This window comes from Hylobates moloch, unplaced genomic scaffold (genome assembly GCF_009828535.3).
Source record: "Hylobates moloch isolate HMO894 unplaced genomic scaffold, HMol_V3 SCAFFOLD_3, whole genome shotgun sequence".
Lineage (NCBI taxonomy): Eukaryota > Metazoa > Chordata > Mammalia > Primates > Hylobatidae > Hylobates > Hylobates moloch.
In genome coordinates this window covers 157,331,306-157,350,984 of record NW_026652278.1, presented here as the reverse complement: position 1 = coordinate 157,350,984, position 19,679 = coordinate 157,331,306, and the positions used below count along the sequence as shown (strand labels likewise).

The 19,679-nt window shown below is 38.8% G+C and overlaps 1 protein-coding gene and 1 non-coding gene across 2 annotated transcripts in view; one reads left to right on the top strand and one right to left on the bottom strand.

Moving 5' to 3' along the window:
- The window catches only part of PALLD (palladin, cytoskeletal associated protein), a 439,505-nt gene that overhangs the window by 235,797 nt on the left and 184,029 nt on the right, over positions 1–19,679 (bottom strand). The window contains exons 4-7 of the mRNA XM_032174072.1: positions 18,973–19,078; positions 16,526–16,600; positions 11,371–11,512; positions 10,825–10,848 (exon numbers count right to left, since the gene is read on the bottom strand). Coding sequence (XP_032029963.1) covers positions 10,825–10,848; positions 11,371–11,512; positions 16,526–16,600; positions 18,973–19,078 — 347 coding nt within the window. The remainder of the gene's footprint in view (positions 1–10,824; positions 10,849–11,370; positions 11,513–16,525; positions 16,601–18,972; positions 19,079–19,679) is intronic.
- On the top strand, positions 15,375–15,483 carry LOC116466106 (U6 spliceosomal RNA). Its single transcript, XR_004247364.1, has one exon. It is a non-coding gene; the product is annotated as a U6 spliceosomal RNA (small nuclear RNA).

The window sequence follows — 19,679 nt, the reverse complement described above, 5'->3', positions numbered from 1 at the left end:
AGACACATTGGAACAGGATATAAGCTTATAATGTGGACATGCTTAACAGCCCCTTCTTACGAGGTTTGGAGCAGCGGGCTTCAGGCAGTGCTAAGTCACTTTCCTTCTCCCTTCGCAGAGGCTGCTGTGAGTGGTGAAGGCTTCTCAGCTTTCAGTAACACCGGGGCACTTCCTGCCTAGAAAACCAGGGCTTACGACCCTGGACTATCTTCCCAGGGCTTAGCGCTCTCTGGAAAGCACTTCTTTCAACCTTGAATCATCTACACCTGGAAAGACAGAGGTTCTGGGAACACTGAGAAAAATGTCCTTGCCAGTTCAATGCCTGAGGATACTTCAACTATAAACATAGACATAATTCTGTGCCTTGAAACCTACATTTAAAAACAGGATACAATTTTATTCAGTAGGGATAATATAAAGTGGTTTTAGAGCGACAATCTTGATGACTTGTAAAGAATTCCTTCTGATGCTTCTATGACTTTGTGATTCTTTTAGTCATGACATTTTTCAGAAAACCTGAGGGTGAATATACAGTTGCCCCTTCTAAATCAGAGGGCTCTCTTAATAAGAATGAAATTTTATCATCCTCCCATCCTTCCATGACTTTGAGGATGAAATAAAACATTTTAACGTGGTCTCTGAAGCCCTGCATAATTAGGTCCCTGCTTCTGGTCAGGTTCCTTCTGTGCTTCGCACATCACTGCCTCCTGAGCACTGGGCACATGGGCTCTGGGGCAGCTCCTTGAGAAGCCACGCTCTGATAAGTTTCTAAGCCCTGGCTCCTCCTGGAGTACTTAGCACTCTCCTACTCAGTCTTATGTTTCCGCATAAACATTACTTTCTCAGAGAATCCCTTTTTTTTTAATTAAACTTCATCAGTTTTACCACCTTAAAGCAATTTTAGGATGGTAAACTTTTTTTGGAGACATCACAACTGTAATTAAGTAATATCTATCATAAATAATATCATCACAACTGTAATTAAATAATATCTATCTATCTATTGACTCATAAAGGTAGGGTCTTGCTCTGTTGCCCAGGCCTCTAGTGGGAGATTTTAGCAGATAGTACAAGACAATCACAAAATCAAATAAAGCTGGTGCAGTTTTATTTTATTTTTAAAATCTTTTTTTAGAAACAGGGGTTTCGCTGTTGCCCAGGCTGGAGTGAAGTGGCATGATCATAGTTCACTGCAGCCTTGAACTCCTGTGCTCAAGCAATCCTCCTGCCTCAGCCTCCTGAGTAGCTGGGACTATGTGCCACCTCACCCTGCTAAATAATTTATTGTGTAATTAGTTAGTTTCTGGTTCCCTGAAATATAACCTCTGAGTGCAGAAACAATTTTTGTTCAGGGCCATATTCTTAGCATCTCACACATGGTAGGCTCCCTATAATTATTTTTAAATAAATGCATGCATGAAATTTAGATGAAGGAAAAAAAACACTTGCTTTGTAAAAAGACTATTTTCTAAAGGAATTCTCAGTAAGACCAATTTTCCTACAAGCTTCCTTTGTGTGTTTCAAAGTTGATTGAGTGGAATTCATTGTGTATGATTTTATAGGAATACTTCCATGCATAAATAAGGTATATGCCTGTATATAGTTCATGACACATGGAACATTTAGAAAAATTACAGAATTAAAGAACAAAAATAGAAAAATAAAAAATAAACACTAGGATGTTCTTTTAGTGATCCTCATGCATTGAAATGTCACAGCGATTTTTGCTAATTTTTTTAAACTAGATAAAATTTTAATACAATGTCCCACAGGTTCCTCGGCTTTTCTTCTCAAAGAAAATGTCATCCAACAGTGACAAAAGGCTCACATTTTGTTGAGAGAAAGAATAATCATAGCTTGTATGGTTCTGACATTGTAAAAATGAAGAAAGCTATGAGGAAATGAGATGAGCCAGGTTGTAATACTGAATTTTCTTTCTTTTCTTTTCTTTTTTTTTTTTTTGAGATGGAGTCTCACTCTGTCGCCCAGGCTGGAGTGCAGTGGCGTGATCTTGGCTCACTGCAAGCTCCACCTCCTGAGTTCACACCATTCTCCTGCCTCAGCCTCCCGAGTAGCTGGGACTACAGGCGCCCGCCACCATGCCCTGCTAATTTTTTGTATTTTTAGTAGAGACAGGGTTTCACTGTGTTAGTTAGGATGGTCTCGATCTCCTGGCCTCGTGATCCACCCACCTCGGCCTCCCAAAGTGCTGGGATTACAGACGTGAGCCACCGTGTCCGGCCAATACTGAATTTTCATCTGGTGGCATCTTACTTGAACAAAGATGTATAAGACATCTGTAAAATAAATTTTGGTAAGGAATGGAAATCAGAAAATGACTGCTTATGTCACATAAAGGGAGTTAGAGACTTACTTATCTGTACTAAAAAAACTGTCTCCAGTATAAATGGAAAAATTTAAAGTTATTAATAACCTTAATTATGATGCATTTTAATCTAATTTTCCCATGTTTGGATTTCCTAAGGTTTTGATTTGAGGGCATTTAATAAATTACTAAATCAGAAACTGTTTTTACTGGTGACAAATTCTGTTCTTTATAGTTACCTAAAAATTACAAAATTACAGCAATATCTCCCAGAAGGCAACCTTGAATTGCATTCAAGTTCCTGGACCTACTTAACCTTGGTTAAATACAAATAAAAACCATTTTATTTGTGGAAACTCATAAAATGATGAGGCAGCAAGGATAAGATTACTGGGTCCCCTGGGTAACAAAGGGACATTTTCATAAATGGCTTCCTTTACAACTATGTTTTTTTTTTGTCCTAAGTCACTAAAAAAGAAATCCAGCTTTTACCTTTCACACCACATGGTTTGGCTAACACCCTTGGTAAAAAAAGAACTCTGAGCTAAAATCAACAAGATGAAATCTAGTGTGGGTAAATGTAATGCGTGTATCAATATTTGCACAGGAGGCTGGGCACAGTAGCTCACGCCTGTAATCCTAGCACTTTGGGAGGCTGAGGCTGGTGGATCACCTGAGGTCAGCAGTTCGAGACCAGCCTGGCCAACATGGCAAAACCCCATCTCTACTAAAAATACAAAGATTAGCCGGGCGTGGTGGTGGATGGCTGTAATTCCAGCTACTTGGGAGGCTAAGGCAAGAGAATCAATTGAACCTGGAAGGCAGAGGTTGCAGTGAGGAAGATCATGCCACTGCACTGCAGCCTGGGTGACAGAGCAAGACTCTGTCTCAGAAAAAAAAAAAAAAAATTTGCAAAGGATTTTTTCAATTGTCAATTGTATTTAATATCATATATAAAGAAGGATATTTAAAATGTACCATTTAAGGAATAACAGTGAAATGAACCCGTGTATCTATCCTCAAGTCTATGAAATAAAACATTTCCAGTGCTTTAGAAGTATCTCATAGGCTCTCCCCAATTTAATTTTCCTTCTCCTTTGAGATAATAATTCCTTTGATTTTCTTTATGCATTTACCATATATATATGTATCCTTAAAAAATGCATTCTTTAGTTTAAAAAAAAGTGAGTAGTGAGCACAAATCTTGGTTGACTAAAGAAAAGGTAACCTTGTCACTGTTGGGAAAAAGATCCCAAGAACCATCTTGGGCCATCAACTAGATTCGACGTCCTTGAAAGTTTCCAAAAGCCCCACGGGGCACTCAGTGGGTAAGGTCTTGAGTGAATCTGGGAAATATAAGGCTCACTCAGTGGGGCAGTCTGGTGGGGCCTCATGTGGGCATCCAGCAGGAATACAGTTGTTGCTGGAGATGGTATCTCCATATTTTGTTTCTTTTTTTAAATTAAAAAAAATTGTGGTTACATAGAAAGTATTTATATTTACTGGGTACATGACATGTTTTGATAAGGGCATGCAGTATGAAATAATCACATCATGATGAATGGGGTGTCTGTCCCCTCAAATATTTATCCTTTTAGTTATTCAATCCAATTATATTCCAATTAAACAATCCAATTACACTCTTTCAGTTATTTTAAAATGTACAATTAATTTCTTATTGACTACAGTCACCCTGTCGTGCTATCAAATACTCGGTCTTATTCTTTCTTTCTAACTATATTTTTGTACCCATGAACCATCTGCACCTCCCCCCACAGCCCCTCAATACCCTTCCCAGCCTCTGGTAACCATCCTTCTACTGTTTTGATTTTTAGATCACACAAATAAGTGAGAACATGTGATGTTTGTCTTTCTGTGTCTGCCTTATTTTACTTATCATAATGAGCTCCAGTTCCATCCATGTTGTGCAAATGACAGGATATCATTCCTTCTTATGGCTGAATAGTACTCCATCGAGTATATGTACCACATTTCCTTTAGCCATGCATCTGTTGATGGATACTTAGGTTGCTTCCAAATCTTAACTATTGTGAATAGTGCTGCAACAAACGTGGGAGTGCAGGTGTCTATTTGATATACTGACTTCCTTTCTTTTGGGTATATATCCAGCAATGAGATTGCTGGTATTTTCTGCTTTTTACCCATTTATGCCTAGTGTTCCATTATTGGAACGCTAAGCATTTGGGAGTTATTTATATCCTACTGCTCAAGGTCATCGTCAAGGTCTGATTGCAAAAATTCAAAAAATTGCAACCTCAGGCATAGATGGGTTAATTAAACTCAACATGGCCGACTTCTAGATGTCAGGACTGAGTCAAAGCAGAACGCTTCTGTGGGGGTAAACTGAGTGTTCCCAGCTGATCCAGGTGACAGTCCATGGAGGTGAGAGCAGGACAGCCCAAGTAGAGATGAAATTTTTGGGTCAGGCTTACCACCCTGCCATTCTGTCATCCAAATAAATGATGGGCTGGAACAGAGGCAGTGAACCCCCTAATGATGAAAGCCTCACTGCATTTGTTTCTTGAGACACGCGGCTTCAATCTGAACTTGCCCTTCATTCCTGATGCACAGCTGTCACCCTCCTGGGGGTGCCCTTTGCCTCTTGCTTGGATGTGATCTCCTGCTTCCTGTACCCCACCTCTTGCCCTTTCTGGATTAATTCTCTTGCTGTGGTGGAGCACACTGTCGGGTTCCAGAGGAAAATTTGGGGACCTTATAAGTCCGAAAATATCTTTGCTAGATTTCCATGTGAAGTTTTGCCTAGGGGCAGAATTCCAAGTTGTAGATAACTTTTTTCACAGTTTTGAAGTTCTTGCTTCATTGTCTCATTGTGTCTAGTGTGACTGCTGAGAAGGCCTACGCTATTTGCATCTTGCTAGTTTGTATATAACCTGATGTTTTCTCCCAGGACACTTATAAAATGATCTCCTTGTCCTGGAAATTCTGAATTTCATGATGACGTGCCTGGCTCTGGGTTTATTCCATATGTTGTGCAATCAGTGGATTTTTCCATCTGGAAACTGATAACTTTCAGTTTGGGGAACCTTAAAAAAATTATTTCATTGATAATCCTGTCTCTTGCCTCTTCTTTCTTCTCTCCTTCTGGAATCCCAGTTATTCAGCTATGCATCTCTAATTTTGTTGCCTTTTCTCTCTTACATCCCTTCTTTGTCATTTTGTTGTACTTCGTGGAACATTTGCTCAAGTTTCATTTCTGCTATGAACTTTTCATTTCAAGAACTCTGTTTTTCAAGTGTCCTCCCCTCTCTCTTTTTTTTTCTAGAAAGCTTTTCATTTTTATTTCTTGGGTGGAATGATTTCCTTATATCCTTTAAGAGATATTTTGTTTGTTTTGTTTTGTTTTACATTTTCCTCTCCTTGCAAATCCATTTTCTCAAAGTTCCCTTTTAGGAAGGTCACTTGTTTTTTTCTATATCATTCATGCTAGAGGTTTTCTCCAGATGCCTTTTCTCTCTGCTTTTCTGACAGGGATGGGAGTTTATGAAGCTCTGAGTACAAGAGAGGAACTTATCCACTTTGGCCTTCCCTATAGCACAATCTAAGTGGCATCTTTATAAGAGAAACTCCCAAATCATTATCTTTGGATTTATTTTTTCTCTCGGGATGTTAAAATTGCCCAGAGAAGAGTCCTTCAGTCTCTGCGGAGAGAGGTAAAGTTCACAGGCCAGCAGGCTGGAATGTGAGTCCTGGAAGAGGACTGGAAATAGGCACATTTGGCATTTAGAATTCCAAAACCCACTCAATTTTCTTTTTGGTGTGTACTCAAATGGGTCTTGAGTCTTCCCCCTCTCCCTCTAGAGCAAGCTTGTCCAACCCGTGACCTCTGGGCCACATGTGGCCCAGGACAGCTTTGAATGTGGCCCAACATAAATTCATAAACTTTCTTAAAACATTATGAGATTTTTTGTTTAAGCTCATAAGCTATCATTAGTGTCAGTGTATTTTATGTGTGACCCAAGATAATTCTTCTTCCAGTGTGGCCCAGAGAAGTCAAAGGATTGGATACTCCTCCTCTAGAGAGTAAACCGAACTTTCTTGGTTCATGGGACTCTAAGTTTCTCAATACTTTTTAAATGGTGCTCCTAAGCCAAAAGACATAACTAATAGTTATGTTTGTTACGTAGTTATTTCCAAAGAACTTAATAAGTATTTATGCCTAAAAAATTTAGTGTTTAAAAATACATATAAATTGAAAGAAAAATACTATTATTTTATTCTTAAATAGTCACTATTTCTTACTAATGGCTGTGTGCATCTGCTGGGCACTGTACCACCTCTCTTGGAATCAGATTGGATGAACCAGCCTCATTTCATGTTTCACATGGATTTTCATGAGGTACTTACTTTTTATCACACACTCATCAAAAACTCAGTTTCACAAAGGGATTATGTCATAGAAAAGAATGGAGGGTGATCTAATGTTGAAATTCTGAACTAGTTCAAGCCAGTCATTGTGTCATATCTGTCAAATGTCAAGTTTGAATGTGTTTGCATAAAGAAATTTCAAATATATTACAGCATCCCTGTCAGCATGGTGTGGCACCCCAGGGTATCTTTTCACACTCTTAGTGAACTATATGTTTCATATGGCCTACTTTTGTTCAACCCACCATCCTAACCTAGAACATGCATTAAGTTTTTACAGCATACAATCTACTGGGATCTCAAGAAACATCCCTATCATTGCCCTCCTACAACAGCACCTTAGTACATTTAACTAAGTGTAACTTACTTTATATTCTGAATCAGAGAATCAAAGCCTAGACTCTACTGTACAAGATCTAGCATGGGTCACGTTGGTTAGCAGAAATTAAAATTGAAAGCAGGAGGCAATATATTTTTATATGTATAACTCCACAACCAGTAAGACGCGTTTTTGTGTTTTTAATTTTGCACGCTATTAGATAGTGCTATAGAAGTAACTCAACACAGTTTGTGGCTGTTTCCAGACAGCTGAGTAAGAGACTGGGTATTAACAGCTGTCAAATGAGTCTTCTGTGCCCCCCACCCCCAGACTAGTCTTTGAAGGAGTCTATCAGTGCAAAGTCAGAATTTCAAAGAAGGCCAGAGAAGGTACTATGACAAACGGATGTTGGTCTTAAGTAAGCTGACTAGCTATTAATTCACAAAACAGTCTGAAAAGATTTGTGATGCAAGCTGACTTCTGTCTAGACAGAGAGGGGAGTGTAAAACACATCAGACAGATACGACGCAGCAGTGACAAGAAAAACCTGTTTCAGTTGCACAGATGCATTTGGAGACAACCTGCTATTTCCTTCTTTATCTAAATATCTAATTCCTAATGGGGCTATATCTAGGTACTAGGGAATCTCAATTTTATTTCTGGAGCTTTAAAACATCTTGCCCATGAATAAGGAAGAGAGTAAAGAGAAGAGAAAAAAAAGAAATAAAAAGAATGAGGGAGTAAGATGGAGAAAGAGGAAGAGAGGGAGGGAATGAAGGAGGTGAGGGGAGAGAAAGAGACAGAGAGGAGGGGGAGAGAGCAAGCAAGAGTGACTCTGTCAGAGGAAAGGAAGAGGGTAGGAAGAGACAGTAATAAAAACAGAATGCTTAAATGTTTTCCTGAATTTCAAAGGCTATTTATGTTTTAGCATTTGGAAGATATCACTGACCTAGTCCTATAAAATTTATCTCTTGCCTCAGATGTATTGTCGTCGTGTCTGTTTTTCTTCCTTCCACTCAACAATGGCTAAGAAAACAGTTTTTAGGGAAGCCGGTTCCTGCATACTTCTATATAGTTGAATAGCTCAGAGTTCCATTAGATATAACAGTCAATCAGGTCATTTAAAGAAGGTAAACAGTCATATTTATTCTTTGTTTTTTCCTCTGACATAGCAACTTCAAGGTCAATGTAAGGAAAACACTTGGCAACTAGTAAAAGAATCATACCTAGTTTTGACAGGCATGACAAAACATTGTTTAAGCACAAATATGCTGTAACATTTGCTTGTTCTGAAGTTCTTACTCATAACAACTCATATAATTGGTCACTTGAGTAGTCATTCATGTGTTTAGGGGGTTTTTTTGTTTAACAAACATGATCATGGATTTTATTTAATGCTGCATGCCAACTGCTGATTTCCTGAAGCACAGCATTTTAACGCTGTAAAAGGGAAAGAAGAAAGTCTCGTAGTGTCATGGTAAAAACAATCGTGGAGAAATCATCGTAGGTCAGGAAAACTCATTGTGTTAGTTTTTAACAGTTCCTGACTATATAATTTTTTTTGGTGTATTGACAGATTTGCTAGAAATATTTCTCTGCCAGGAGAAATTTTTCAGAAAATGCTATTATTGTAGTTGGAATGAAGGAGTCTGTTTTCTTAAACACTTTCAAATCTAACTACGTAAATAAGAAAATTCAGTGAACACAAAGAGGAAAAATTTTTCTGCATTGCTAGGACAAGGGATTTAAAAGGAAGGCCTTCCATATCTTGCTCTTTTCTGCATGATTTTGCTACGTTAAAGCAAATGGCATTTAAGTACGTTCTAGAGGTCACGTGATTCCATGAAGCTGTTTAGGCCTAATTTTATTAAACAATTCACGATCAAAACCATATTTTAGAAGCAAAGCAACAAACCGTAACTGAAACAGAAGGAGTGTATGTAAGGTGGTAAGCCATGAGGACGCAGGGCGCGGGGGAGATCTGAAACAGGAGTATATGTAGGATAAGTGATGAAGACGCAGGGTGCGGGGAAGATGTTTCCTTCCTCCCTCTTCATCCAAATTTATTCTTCCTTAGCCAGCATATTCTGAGTGTTTTTCATTTTCAAATATACACATACCGAAAACTAAGCTGCACAGTTTCTAACCAATGTTTTGACTTTGCAGATGACAGTTTGTGATTTTCCAACCTACATTTGATAAATCATCATCACCTATGTGCATGATGACAACGTATAACAACGCAATGAAAAGAGAGTTGCAGGAGTTCACTCCGAATCCAAAACGCAATGTCAAAAGCTGTCTTAACTCATGCCAGCAGTAACATTTTTACAATTTTTGGCTCCAAATTTTAGTCTTATTTATACACAAAGCATTAAAAGATATAAATTGCTTTATAGGTTTGTTTCACATAATAAGCCATTTCTTGTAGATAAAAGGTATTTGGTTCCTACTTTTATATCTACCTATCTATCTAAAGTTGTTTAAAATAGCAAATGCACAAGATGTGCCCTAACTCCCTACAGGATTCCCATAATAACTCATGCAGCAGATTTAATCTCAGAAAATCCATGTATCAGAAAAGTAGCATTATGCAGTTTTATTCAAAGATATTTCACAGGCAAAATATGCAGTTCTATATTTCCACAGTCTGGAAAGTGACTACAGTGTTTGATGTGATGATTGACACATTAAGTGGGGGGACTTGCTCTGCTTGTAATTCATGACAAGAGGGCAGCAGATCAATTCCACTTGTTCCCTAAGGATGCTACTCAGCCTCCCTTAAACTTTGGATCCTAACAGGGTCAAACTCTGCTTTTAAAGATCCAGTACACAGACGTGAGAGGTTCAGGGACTGACTGCAGTAATCTGACCTGCAGTGGCCCAAAGAGGACTTTCCAGTTCCCCCAAGAAGAGTCAGAGCAAGGTCATGGCTCCTAAGACACATGTGGCAAGATCTGCTTGACACTGAAGCAGAGGAACAAACAGGAGAAACAGGAAAATGACTTGTTTTTCTACCCTTTGTTCAGAAATAAGTGAAACTGTGACTCTGCTGATGGGAAAAATACAAAAGAAAATAGTCTCGAGGAGGACATACGATGAAGTACCTAGACAAAAATTTGTTTCCTTTACAAACACTGTTTCAGTCCACAAGGAACCATAAATATGCAACATGTCTGAGGCAGGGAACAGCTGGGCCCGAGGCTCCTGGATCACATAGCACTGTGATCTGGTCAAACGACCTGATAATTAAGAGTGATCTGGGGGCAAGATGACTTTCTTCATGCTTGCAGAATAGTAAAAGTTTATGGCTCAGGGCACACAAATGAGAAACACCTGGGGGTCCATTTGAGCTGCTCTCATTTGAGACACATTTCTAAGCTGGGGTTGTTAGTGGGTTCTGATCAGTACAAATAGGCAGTAGATTGTCCTTCTCTACTGGAATTTTAGGAGGATGTTTTTTCATCATCAGCTTAGTTTGCTTTCTGAGCCTAAAAGACTGTATTTTAAAAAGCCTGAAGTCACTGAGCTTGACCTTCTTGTCTGAATGGAACTTAATGTTTTACTAATAAAGATGTTGATGTAAAATGCAGTGTACAGACTCCATGATAAAGAAGATACTGTTTTTAACGGGGTTTCACATTTCCAGGGAACCACAAAAACACTGTTCTGCTTATGGTTTTAAGATAGAAACAAAGAACTATTGAGACCCAAAAGATACATTATCCGCTCCCCCACCACCAAAAAAAAAAAACCCTAAAAATATTCTTACCAGGTTCAGCTGTAGATCTAGGTTCTGTTTGCCACATGAAAAAAATAATTTGAACAAAGTATTAGAATGCGGTTCCATTAATTAAAAAAAACCTACTTGTTCCTTTCCATTACCTTGTCTAGGACATGTCTGAAGAAATGTTACAGTCAGACTCCATCATACAAAAGATACAAAGTGATAGATCAGTTTATATTTCTATAAATATAAAAACTCAAATTGCTGTATCAACTAACACTAAGAAATTTTTCCAACTGCAGTTCATAGATGGGCTCTAGGAGCCTTGTAAATCTCCTAAAATTATTCATGCAAATTTGAGTACAAATGTATACATGCATTTTTTAAGAAGAAAGAATATATGACTTTCATTAGAGTTTCAAGGGGGTCATAGTTTCCATTCACTGGATTTCAACACACTGAAGATGATCTGATCCTGCCACTCTTTGAAAATAGACATCAATTCATCTCAATGACTTAACCCTTCTTGGTTTTCTTGAAGCTGGAGAGAATAAAATGGTCAGATTTGGGGGCATGGGCACTTCTCCTTACTTTTCTGTAGAATTCGGAAATCTGGAGAGTCTTGGATTTCACTCCCTTGCCGAAACCACTGGACCCGCAGAGGGGGTGCCCCACGGACCCGGCACTCCAGAACCACCACCTGGCCTTCTGCCACGGCTGTGTTTTGCAGTTCCTGAAATTCAAGGAAAACGTACCCCATCAGACTTTGGTGCATTTTTAGGCAATTTCACAACACAGAATAAAAATTCCAAACCTTAGACAAAACAGATACAAACACAAAATGCAAAACTTGCATCATAAAATAATTAGCACTGACTCAGGTAAGGATAAACACCTTTGAACCCACTGATTATCAGCTTTTCACCCTCTCCAAGTCATAAAATGAGTAAAGTTTACCATAAGTCCTGTAGAGCTTTCTGGCCTGTCTGCAAATTTGCACTGACCGCTCTGCATTTATGGAATTTGATGGTAACCAATGTTAACTTTCTTCATCTACATTTAAGAGGAAGCAAGTGGAATGTGAATTTCTTGAAACAACCACACTCTAAATAAAAGTAGATTCTTACGAAAACTAGACAAGAAGAGAAGAAAGACATGCATTTGTTTTCACATGCCTCAGCCTTTTCATGTACCACCTCTGCCTGACTAGTTTCCTATGTCGAGTTTATTAAGCTAAGGGGTTTCTATATTTTCTCATTTTGAGATTCTGAGTAAAGTAATGAAACATGCTGCACTTCTTCCTTATTGACCTTCATTTCCTCCTTCTTTGCTCCTGCCTTTGTTGTCCCTCACCACACTCCAACTCCAGACCAATAAATCTTTACAACCCAACAGATTAGAAATTAATTTGGCTTTATAGATACAAAGAAGTAAAGCTTTTATACTTGTTCTTAAATATCAGGACATTAATATTTCCCTCACATATATCTTCTCTACCCTCCTTCTCCAGAATTAACTAGCAATAGGGCCTTTTAAACTTTCTTACTATTTATATTTCTGACTACAGAATATTGGATCTCGGCCAGGTGTGGTGGCTCACATCTGTAATTCCAGCTCTTTGGGAGGCCAAGGTGGGTGGATCGCCTAAGGTCAGCAGTTTGAGACCAGCCTGACCAACATGGCGAAATCCCGTCTCTACTAAAAAAATAAAAATTAGCCGGGCATGGTGGCAGGCACCTGTAATCCCAGCTACTGAGGAGGCTGAAACAGGAGAGTCACTTGAACTCAGGAGGCAGAGGTTGCAGTGAGCCAAGATCACACCATTGCACTTCAGCCTGGGTGACAGAGTAAGACTTCATCTCCAAAAAAAAAAAAAAAAAAAAAAAAGAATATTGGATCAAAAGTAGGGTGTAGGACTCTCAAAATAACTCAAACATAATTTACCCATATATAGACCACAAGCAAACAAATTCACATTAGGAAGTGTGAATTGTTTTGTTTGTTTGTATGCGTGTGTGTTTAAATTATCTGTTGGGACAACAAAGGATGTCCTGGAAAAAACCAATTCTGTAACCAATGTCCTGCAGTAAGTGTGCTAAAACCCTGAGGACATTCTAAAAGCCTATGACGTTGGCAGAAGAACTATAAAAGTCTAATGTGAAGTCTGAGAAGACATTTGATAAACATTTTGGTAGTTAACTAGAATGTCTTTAAGTGAAAAGGTCTAGATGATCAACTATTTCTGATTGCATTCTTTCTTCTTTCTTATTTTTAAATGGAGAAAGTCTCCGGTTTTAAATCACATTTTTCTTCCTTTGTGACTGGGTCCATAGAATAGCTAATTTATTAGATCAAAACAGGGTAAGTGTCACTTATGGGGTCCAGCTTCTATAGATTAACCTATTAAATGTCTCTAGGCTTGTCCAGGAAGCTGTTCAGGATAGACTACAAATGGCACCAAAATATTTTGCATGCTTCAGCTTTGAGGCACCAAAAGAGACTTTGATTTATTCCTAAGATTATGCATTTTTTTTTCAGTGTCGGAAAGTCAGAGATGTAGAAAACGGGTAGATGCCAAGTAACTTAAGCAGTCAAAGCTCCACGGTTATTCCAGGATTGCCATTTGGATCCTCCTGGAGCTAACAGTTTTATCTTGGCAAAAGCCATGGCTAAACATAGTAAGGCATTAGGAGAACCTTTGGGAACATAACGAGGAGCCCCAAAGGAGACTGAAAGTCAACCTTTACAGGATGCACCTGGCAACCTGGATCATCTACTTTGTGTAGGATCTGGGGGCCCTGGGGGTTTCAGGATCCATATAAGGACCCCTCTTGCCATACCGTCAAGGCCACCTTACATTGTGATTCCTTGGAGGGGTCTATTTGGGAAGCAATGTCACATATATGCCCATACTACCCACAGTCCTGTGGTCCACCAATCTGCCAGGTGGCCTGCAGGCAGGAGCACTGGCTCTGCCTCTGACCAGCTGTGAGACCTAGGAATCTCTTCCAGAGTAGCATGATAAAACAGACGGAGGCAACCCTTGGATTGTGAAAGCCAGCCCACCTGCCATTCACTGTCATCATTATGCCTAAGAGAAAGCCTAATGAAGGTGCTGTAAGTGACAAAGTCAAGGCTAGTTTGAGTTACAGAGGAGATCAGCAGGATTATTTTCTAAACCTACCCATCCAAAACCAGAGACCAAGCCTAAGAAGGACCCTGCAAATCAGAGACAGAAGCTGCCCAAAGTGAGAAAGGGAAAAGCAGATGCATCAAGGAAGGGAACAGCCCTGCAGAAGAGAGATGTTCCATGGTCCAGACACAGAAAGTGGAAGGCTGGAGAAGTGGCTCTGAGCTTCCAGTGGCTCTGAGCTTCCAGTAGCTCTGAGCTTTCAGTGGCTCTGAGCTTCCAGTGAATTGACAGTTTGAGAGTTCTTAAAAATCAACCTACATAAAAAACACAGTTTTGGTTTACTTCTCTTTAAAGCTGTGCTGTTAGCACAAAGAATGCTTCATGGTTTTCTTTTGGGGAAGGGGAAAAGACCACTAATAGAAAGTCTATGTTGCGGGGGCTGGATTGCAAGGGAGGAAACAGGATTTTGTACTTAGTATCTGAGAGTTCCTCTTGGTGCCCAGGAGGAATTCCATAATATCTACATATGCCAGACCCATGCAGGAAAGCCCGGTAGTGAAAGAAAGCAAAACTTTGCATCCTCTTTTCCTTCCCTCGTGCCACCAGCATGGACTTTTTGTTTAAACCAAGAGGCATGTTGGGCCCTGGCACCCCCAAATCAACTGTGTCTTGGATACCAATACATTGGACAACACACCCTTTCTGGTGATGACCTTGGGAAGCTGCTTGTGCAAAACTCTTAAACTACATCCTAAATGTGGAGTGTCCACCCCTCTGTAAACATTTTCTGTTCTAAACATCAAAGGAAGACTTCATTGATTGTCAGATTGACATGGTTTTAGGCAGGGTTTTACATGACTTATTTGTTAGTAGTCTAGCTAGGAGGGTAGTTTCCAAGTTGTTACCACCTGTTATCATTTGTTGCCTGTGCCCAACTGGAAGTACTATAACTGCTTATGAAAAGATATTTTATAAAGCTTGGATTAAACCAGCTGAAGGGAGAAAAATCACTCCTTATATGGAGATTACAAAAATGCGTTTCTTTACTGCCTCACAAAAGCTTTATAGATTTGCTTTCACATTTGTCTTTAGTTTACTAGGAATTGTTTGTCGTGAAAAGTATGAGGTAGGAGTCCAACTGGATACTTTTTCACCTCTGCTGAAGAATTCATTCTTTCTCCAGCGGTTTGCAAGTTTCTGTAGGTATTCAGTATCTTTGTGGGCTCTACTCCGATTACACATCAATTTCTCTAGCCTTGTACCAGTACCATACTGTCCTAATTACTATACCTTTAAAACGTCTTGCTATCTTATAGGACAAATCCCATTCCTTCCTAACACTACCTTATTTTCCTTCCTCAGCTGTATCCTGGCTATTCTTAGCCATTTTTTTCCTCCACACAACTTTTTGAATCAGGTTGCTAAATTCTATATCAAACAAACAATTAAAAACCAAGAACCTGTGCTTGCTTTGGCAGCTCATATATACTAAAATTGGGATGATACAGAGAAGATTAGCATGGCCTCTGCACAAGGATGACATGCAAATTCGTGAAGCATTCCGTATTTTTAAATGTGGCTTATATATACTATGGAATACTATGCAAGCATAAAAAAGAATGACTTCATGTTCTTTGCAGGGACATGGATGAAGCTGGAAACAATCATTCTCAGCAAACTAACATAGGAACAGAAAACCAAACACTGAATGTTCTTACTCATAAGTGGGAGTTGAACAATGAGAACACATGGACAGGGGGAGGGGAACATCACACACCCGGGGCCTGTCGGGAGGTGGGGGACAAGGGGAGGGAGAGCATTAGGACAAATATTGAATGCATGCAGGGCTTAAAACCTAGATGACGGGTTGATAGGTGCAGCAAACCACCATGGCACATGTATACCTATGTAACAAACCAGCATATTCTGCACATGTATCCCAGAATTTAAAGTAAAAAAACCAAACCAAAACAAAACCAAAAAACCCAGGAAGCTGTTGGAATTTTAGCCAGATTACATTAAATACAGATTAATCAGGGAGTCATGACTTTATATAGTCTGTCAGTCTGCAAGCATGGCATATGTCTCCATTTATTTGGGCCTTTTAAAATGTCTTTTAATAAAGTTTTATAATTTTCTCTCTAAAAAAAAGGAAGGAAAAAGGAAAAAGAAAGAGAAGAAATGCTATATGGAAGCATTTCTGACTTGAGAGGCTGACCAATGAAATGGATGTCATTCAGCCTGGCAATGCAAATTCCGGACTCAGGACAAATGGAAAATTAGTCAGTTTTTCTGAATTTCTGTAAAACTTGCTAGATCTCCCAAGCAATTTCCTACACAGCAGTGTTTAATTTTTTTTTTTCTCTCTGTCTTGGCTTTCCCACTAGATTTTAGGCTCTATCAGGTTCCTGCTCACATCTCTCAGCACCCATCACAAGATTACAGTCATACGGCAGTCGTTCAACAAATATCTATTTAGTCCCAAAGGTAACCATGGTAATCAGCCTACTAATCTGTTCCTTTTAATTTTTAAAGATTGCTATGCAAAGCCACATGTAAATGAAATTTAAGGACCAAAGCAAACACAGAGAATGAGACTTCCAGATGGCAGACCTTTGTAAAAACAGGAGGAAAGTAGGCAGTGGTGGTTCCATCAGGTCGGCAGAGATATGAAGTTGGACTGTGAACCTGCAAAAGCAGAGACATGTGGATCAAATTCTAAATATATAAATTGCCTAAGAGATGGGCTGAAGAAACCTTTCATTATGGGGCTCGCCCACTTGAAGGAAACGAGTGAATGACAGTATCGCCATACATCATTTTGCTCGTCTACTCTTACAGTACAAACATTGTTCCACTTCCTCATTTCACATCTGTTACTCTTCTCTGTTCAGAAGGATATTCAAGGTAAAAGTTCCCTGGGTCCTTGGGGATCCACGAGCTTTTAAATGCTATTACCAAATGGATTTCTGTGTGTGGGACTTCCACACGGGTCTTTTTAAAAGTTCTCGTAGACATTGTATTTTATTTTTAAATACAGTTTGGATTCAACGCATAAAAGCCATTGGCTATCAGCAGTGGAGGGTAAATTATCAAACATCTACCTATCTTATTTAACTTGTACTCTTTTTTGATATAGGGATTATGGGAAAGGAGAGAAAAATTTTTTTTAGTGACGTGCAAAAAACAAAGGTGCTAAAATACCTATTGGATGACATTCATCTCTGGAGAAATATAAGGATTTCAGAGTAGTGAATGGAAAATATTTCTTTGTATACTATCACTTATTTTTAAATGATCTGGATTTATTCACTTATGTAAGTGGTTGTTAGCTTCTTAACCCAAGATGATGGGGATCTTGTATCGTGTGTCTAAATATGCCATGGGACATCACGAAGAATTTTGGCAGAGCTGTAGAGATGCTAGGATGGTAATGGAGCTTACTCATTACCCCTGGAAAACTTTACTGGCCTGCGATTCAAGAGGTCTGAGTTTCCCTTTTCACTGTCTTTTTATGTCCCAAGAATATGTGAACACCCTTATAGTATTAATATTTACTCTATGCCAGGGACTGTTCCAAGTGTCAAATGAAGATTAACTCACTGGATCTTCAGGACAAACTTATGAGATACATGGTGTTATCATCTTCATTTTACAGATGAAGAAACTAGGCTTGAAGGGTTACATTATTTGCTTAAGGTCCCTCCGTTAGGAAGTGATAGAACTGGGATTCAAACCCAGGCAGTCTGGTTCCAGAGCATTACCTGATGTCACATTGCCTGCAATAATAAAGTGATGGAGTTTCTCTGGGCGCTTCATTCTCCCAACTATAAACATGGGGAAAATTACCTTCCATTCCATGTCATTGTAGAATTTAATCCATTTAAAAATGCACTCTTTACATTACTATGGTATTTACGTATCTAGATGTGTGTGTATCATTCTATTTCCTAGGCTTCTGTCTTACTTCTAAATATATTCTGTCACATTCACCCCATTTGGGAATGGAGTGGGTGACATTTTTTTTCCTGCCATGAAATGCCTAGCACAGTACCAAGCACTCAATGAATATTTATCAATATTTAAACATCAAATACCAAAAAAATGCCCACTGATTTAATCAAATATTTCTATAAATGCCACTCTGGTTAAGGGGTTTAAAGGAAATATATACTATATATGCCATCTCTGAGTAGCTGATACTGGTTGATTCAAGTTTATGGACCCAAATGTCTTCTCTCTACTGTTCGTATTTTCCACATATTAATAGTACATATTGGCCTCTATAGTGACTAAAACACCGCTGAGCATTCAATAGGTAATAAAGGCTGAGGGAGGACATGGTGATACTTGTAAGACATACTCGTCACTTAGCATGAGTTTACATTTCAAGACTGTGGGGGAAAACCTTTCTGTGAGTGTTGTCTTTGAACATATTCATTAAATCATGATTTAGAGACATCCAGATGTAATGGTTTTTTACTTTTTTTTCTTAAAGTTCATATTGTTTGTGTTTGCAAAGTAAACTCGTTACAGTTACTTTCCAGTAGTTTATATGTTCTTTCATGGCTATAGCAGTCTTACAATAAAATAAAAGCAAGATCAAAAAGCATGGTGAAGTCAAGGGATTTGAGTTGTTTTTTCTTATTTGTTTAGCTTTTAGGAGTGGGAAAGCTTTTTGTTGGTATGCAGACTTGTCTTTTAATTTGTAATGAGCGAATAAATTTGGCTATATGAAAGAGCATACACATGTGAGGGAATAATCAAATAGTTACAGCTAAAACAGACACCATTTTGTCAGATTATTAGCTGTTAGAGAAAGAAGTTCCCAATGGAAATGGCAGATGTTGACTGATTGGCAGTGTGGCTTTGGATAAAGGTTATTTTTAGTCAACTGAAAGGAGAAACATTACCTACAATTTTCTTTGCTCCGAATTTTGTGTCCACTTAGAAAATATTTCAAGGGAGTATACTAGTTAGAATCAAAGTCATATTCTTAAAATCCACAAGTTTGCTGATGAGTTCGACCCCTTATGGCCTCTGGCTCAAGGCACACTTACCTGTTGCACAGGGACAGATAATGGTTGAATCACAGCTGTGGTCACCCCTGTCTTTGGAGATGATGATCCTATTGTCAAGGAAACAGAAGTTGTTTTCTTTTGAGCTCTGGAAAATAGGAAGGTGAGTGTTTAGTCAGAATTTGTTGTTGTTGTTTTGTTTTTAGCAGAAATAATTCCTTGAAACATTTCAACAGAAAAGCTGGGTTTCTTTTTGTATAGTCAATCCACTTCAACTGTAATTGCTTCCACAATGGGAATGCATAACCTAAGGCTGTGGTCAGTATATGCATGTACCTTATAGAATGTACCTTATAGACATTTAGCAAAATCAATACATGAGTAAAAGGAAAGTAGCTAGATGTAATCGAGACACTGTTGAAGACGCTAACGTATTAAACTTGAAAATCCTAAGTGAAAATATTTGGAAAAAATCCAATCTTTATTAACAAGCAGAGATTTGAAATGTTTAGGGTTAGGGTCCTATATTTAACTCAAAGTTTTGGTTGTCTATTTTAAGTCTAGCAGCTGTTCTTTGTTCTGGTTTCTAATTTTGTTGTCGGTATCTTGGAATTTTTGTGTTTTCTTAGTGCATATAAGTTAGTGAGATATTCAGAGAAGATTAAGAAGAGTTGATTTCGGCCGGGCGCAGTGGCTCACGCTTGTAATCCCAGCACTTTGGGAGGCCAAGACGGGCGGATCACGAGGTC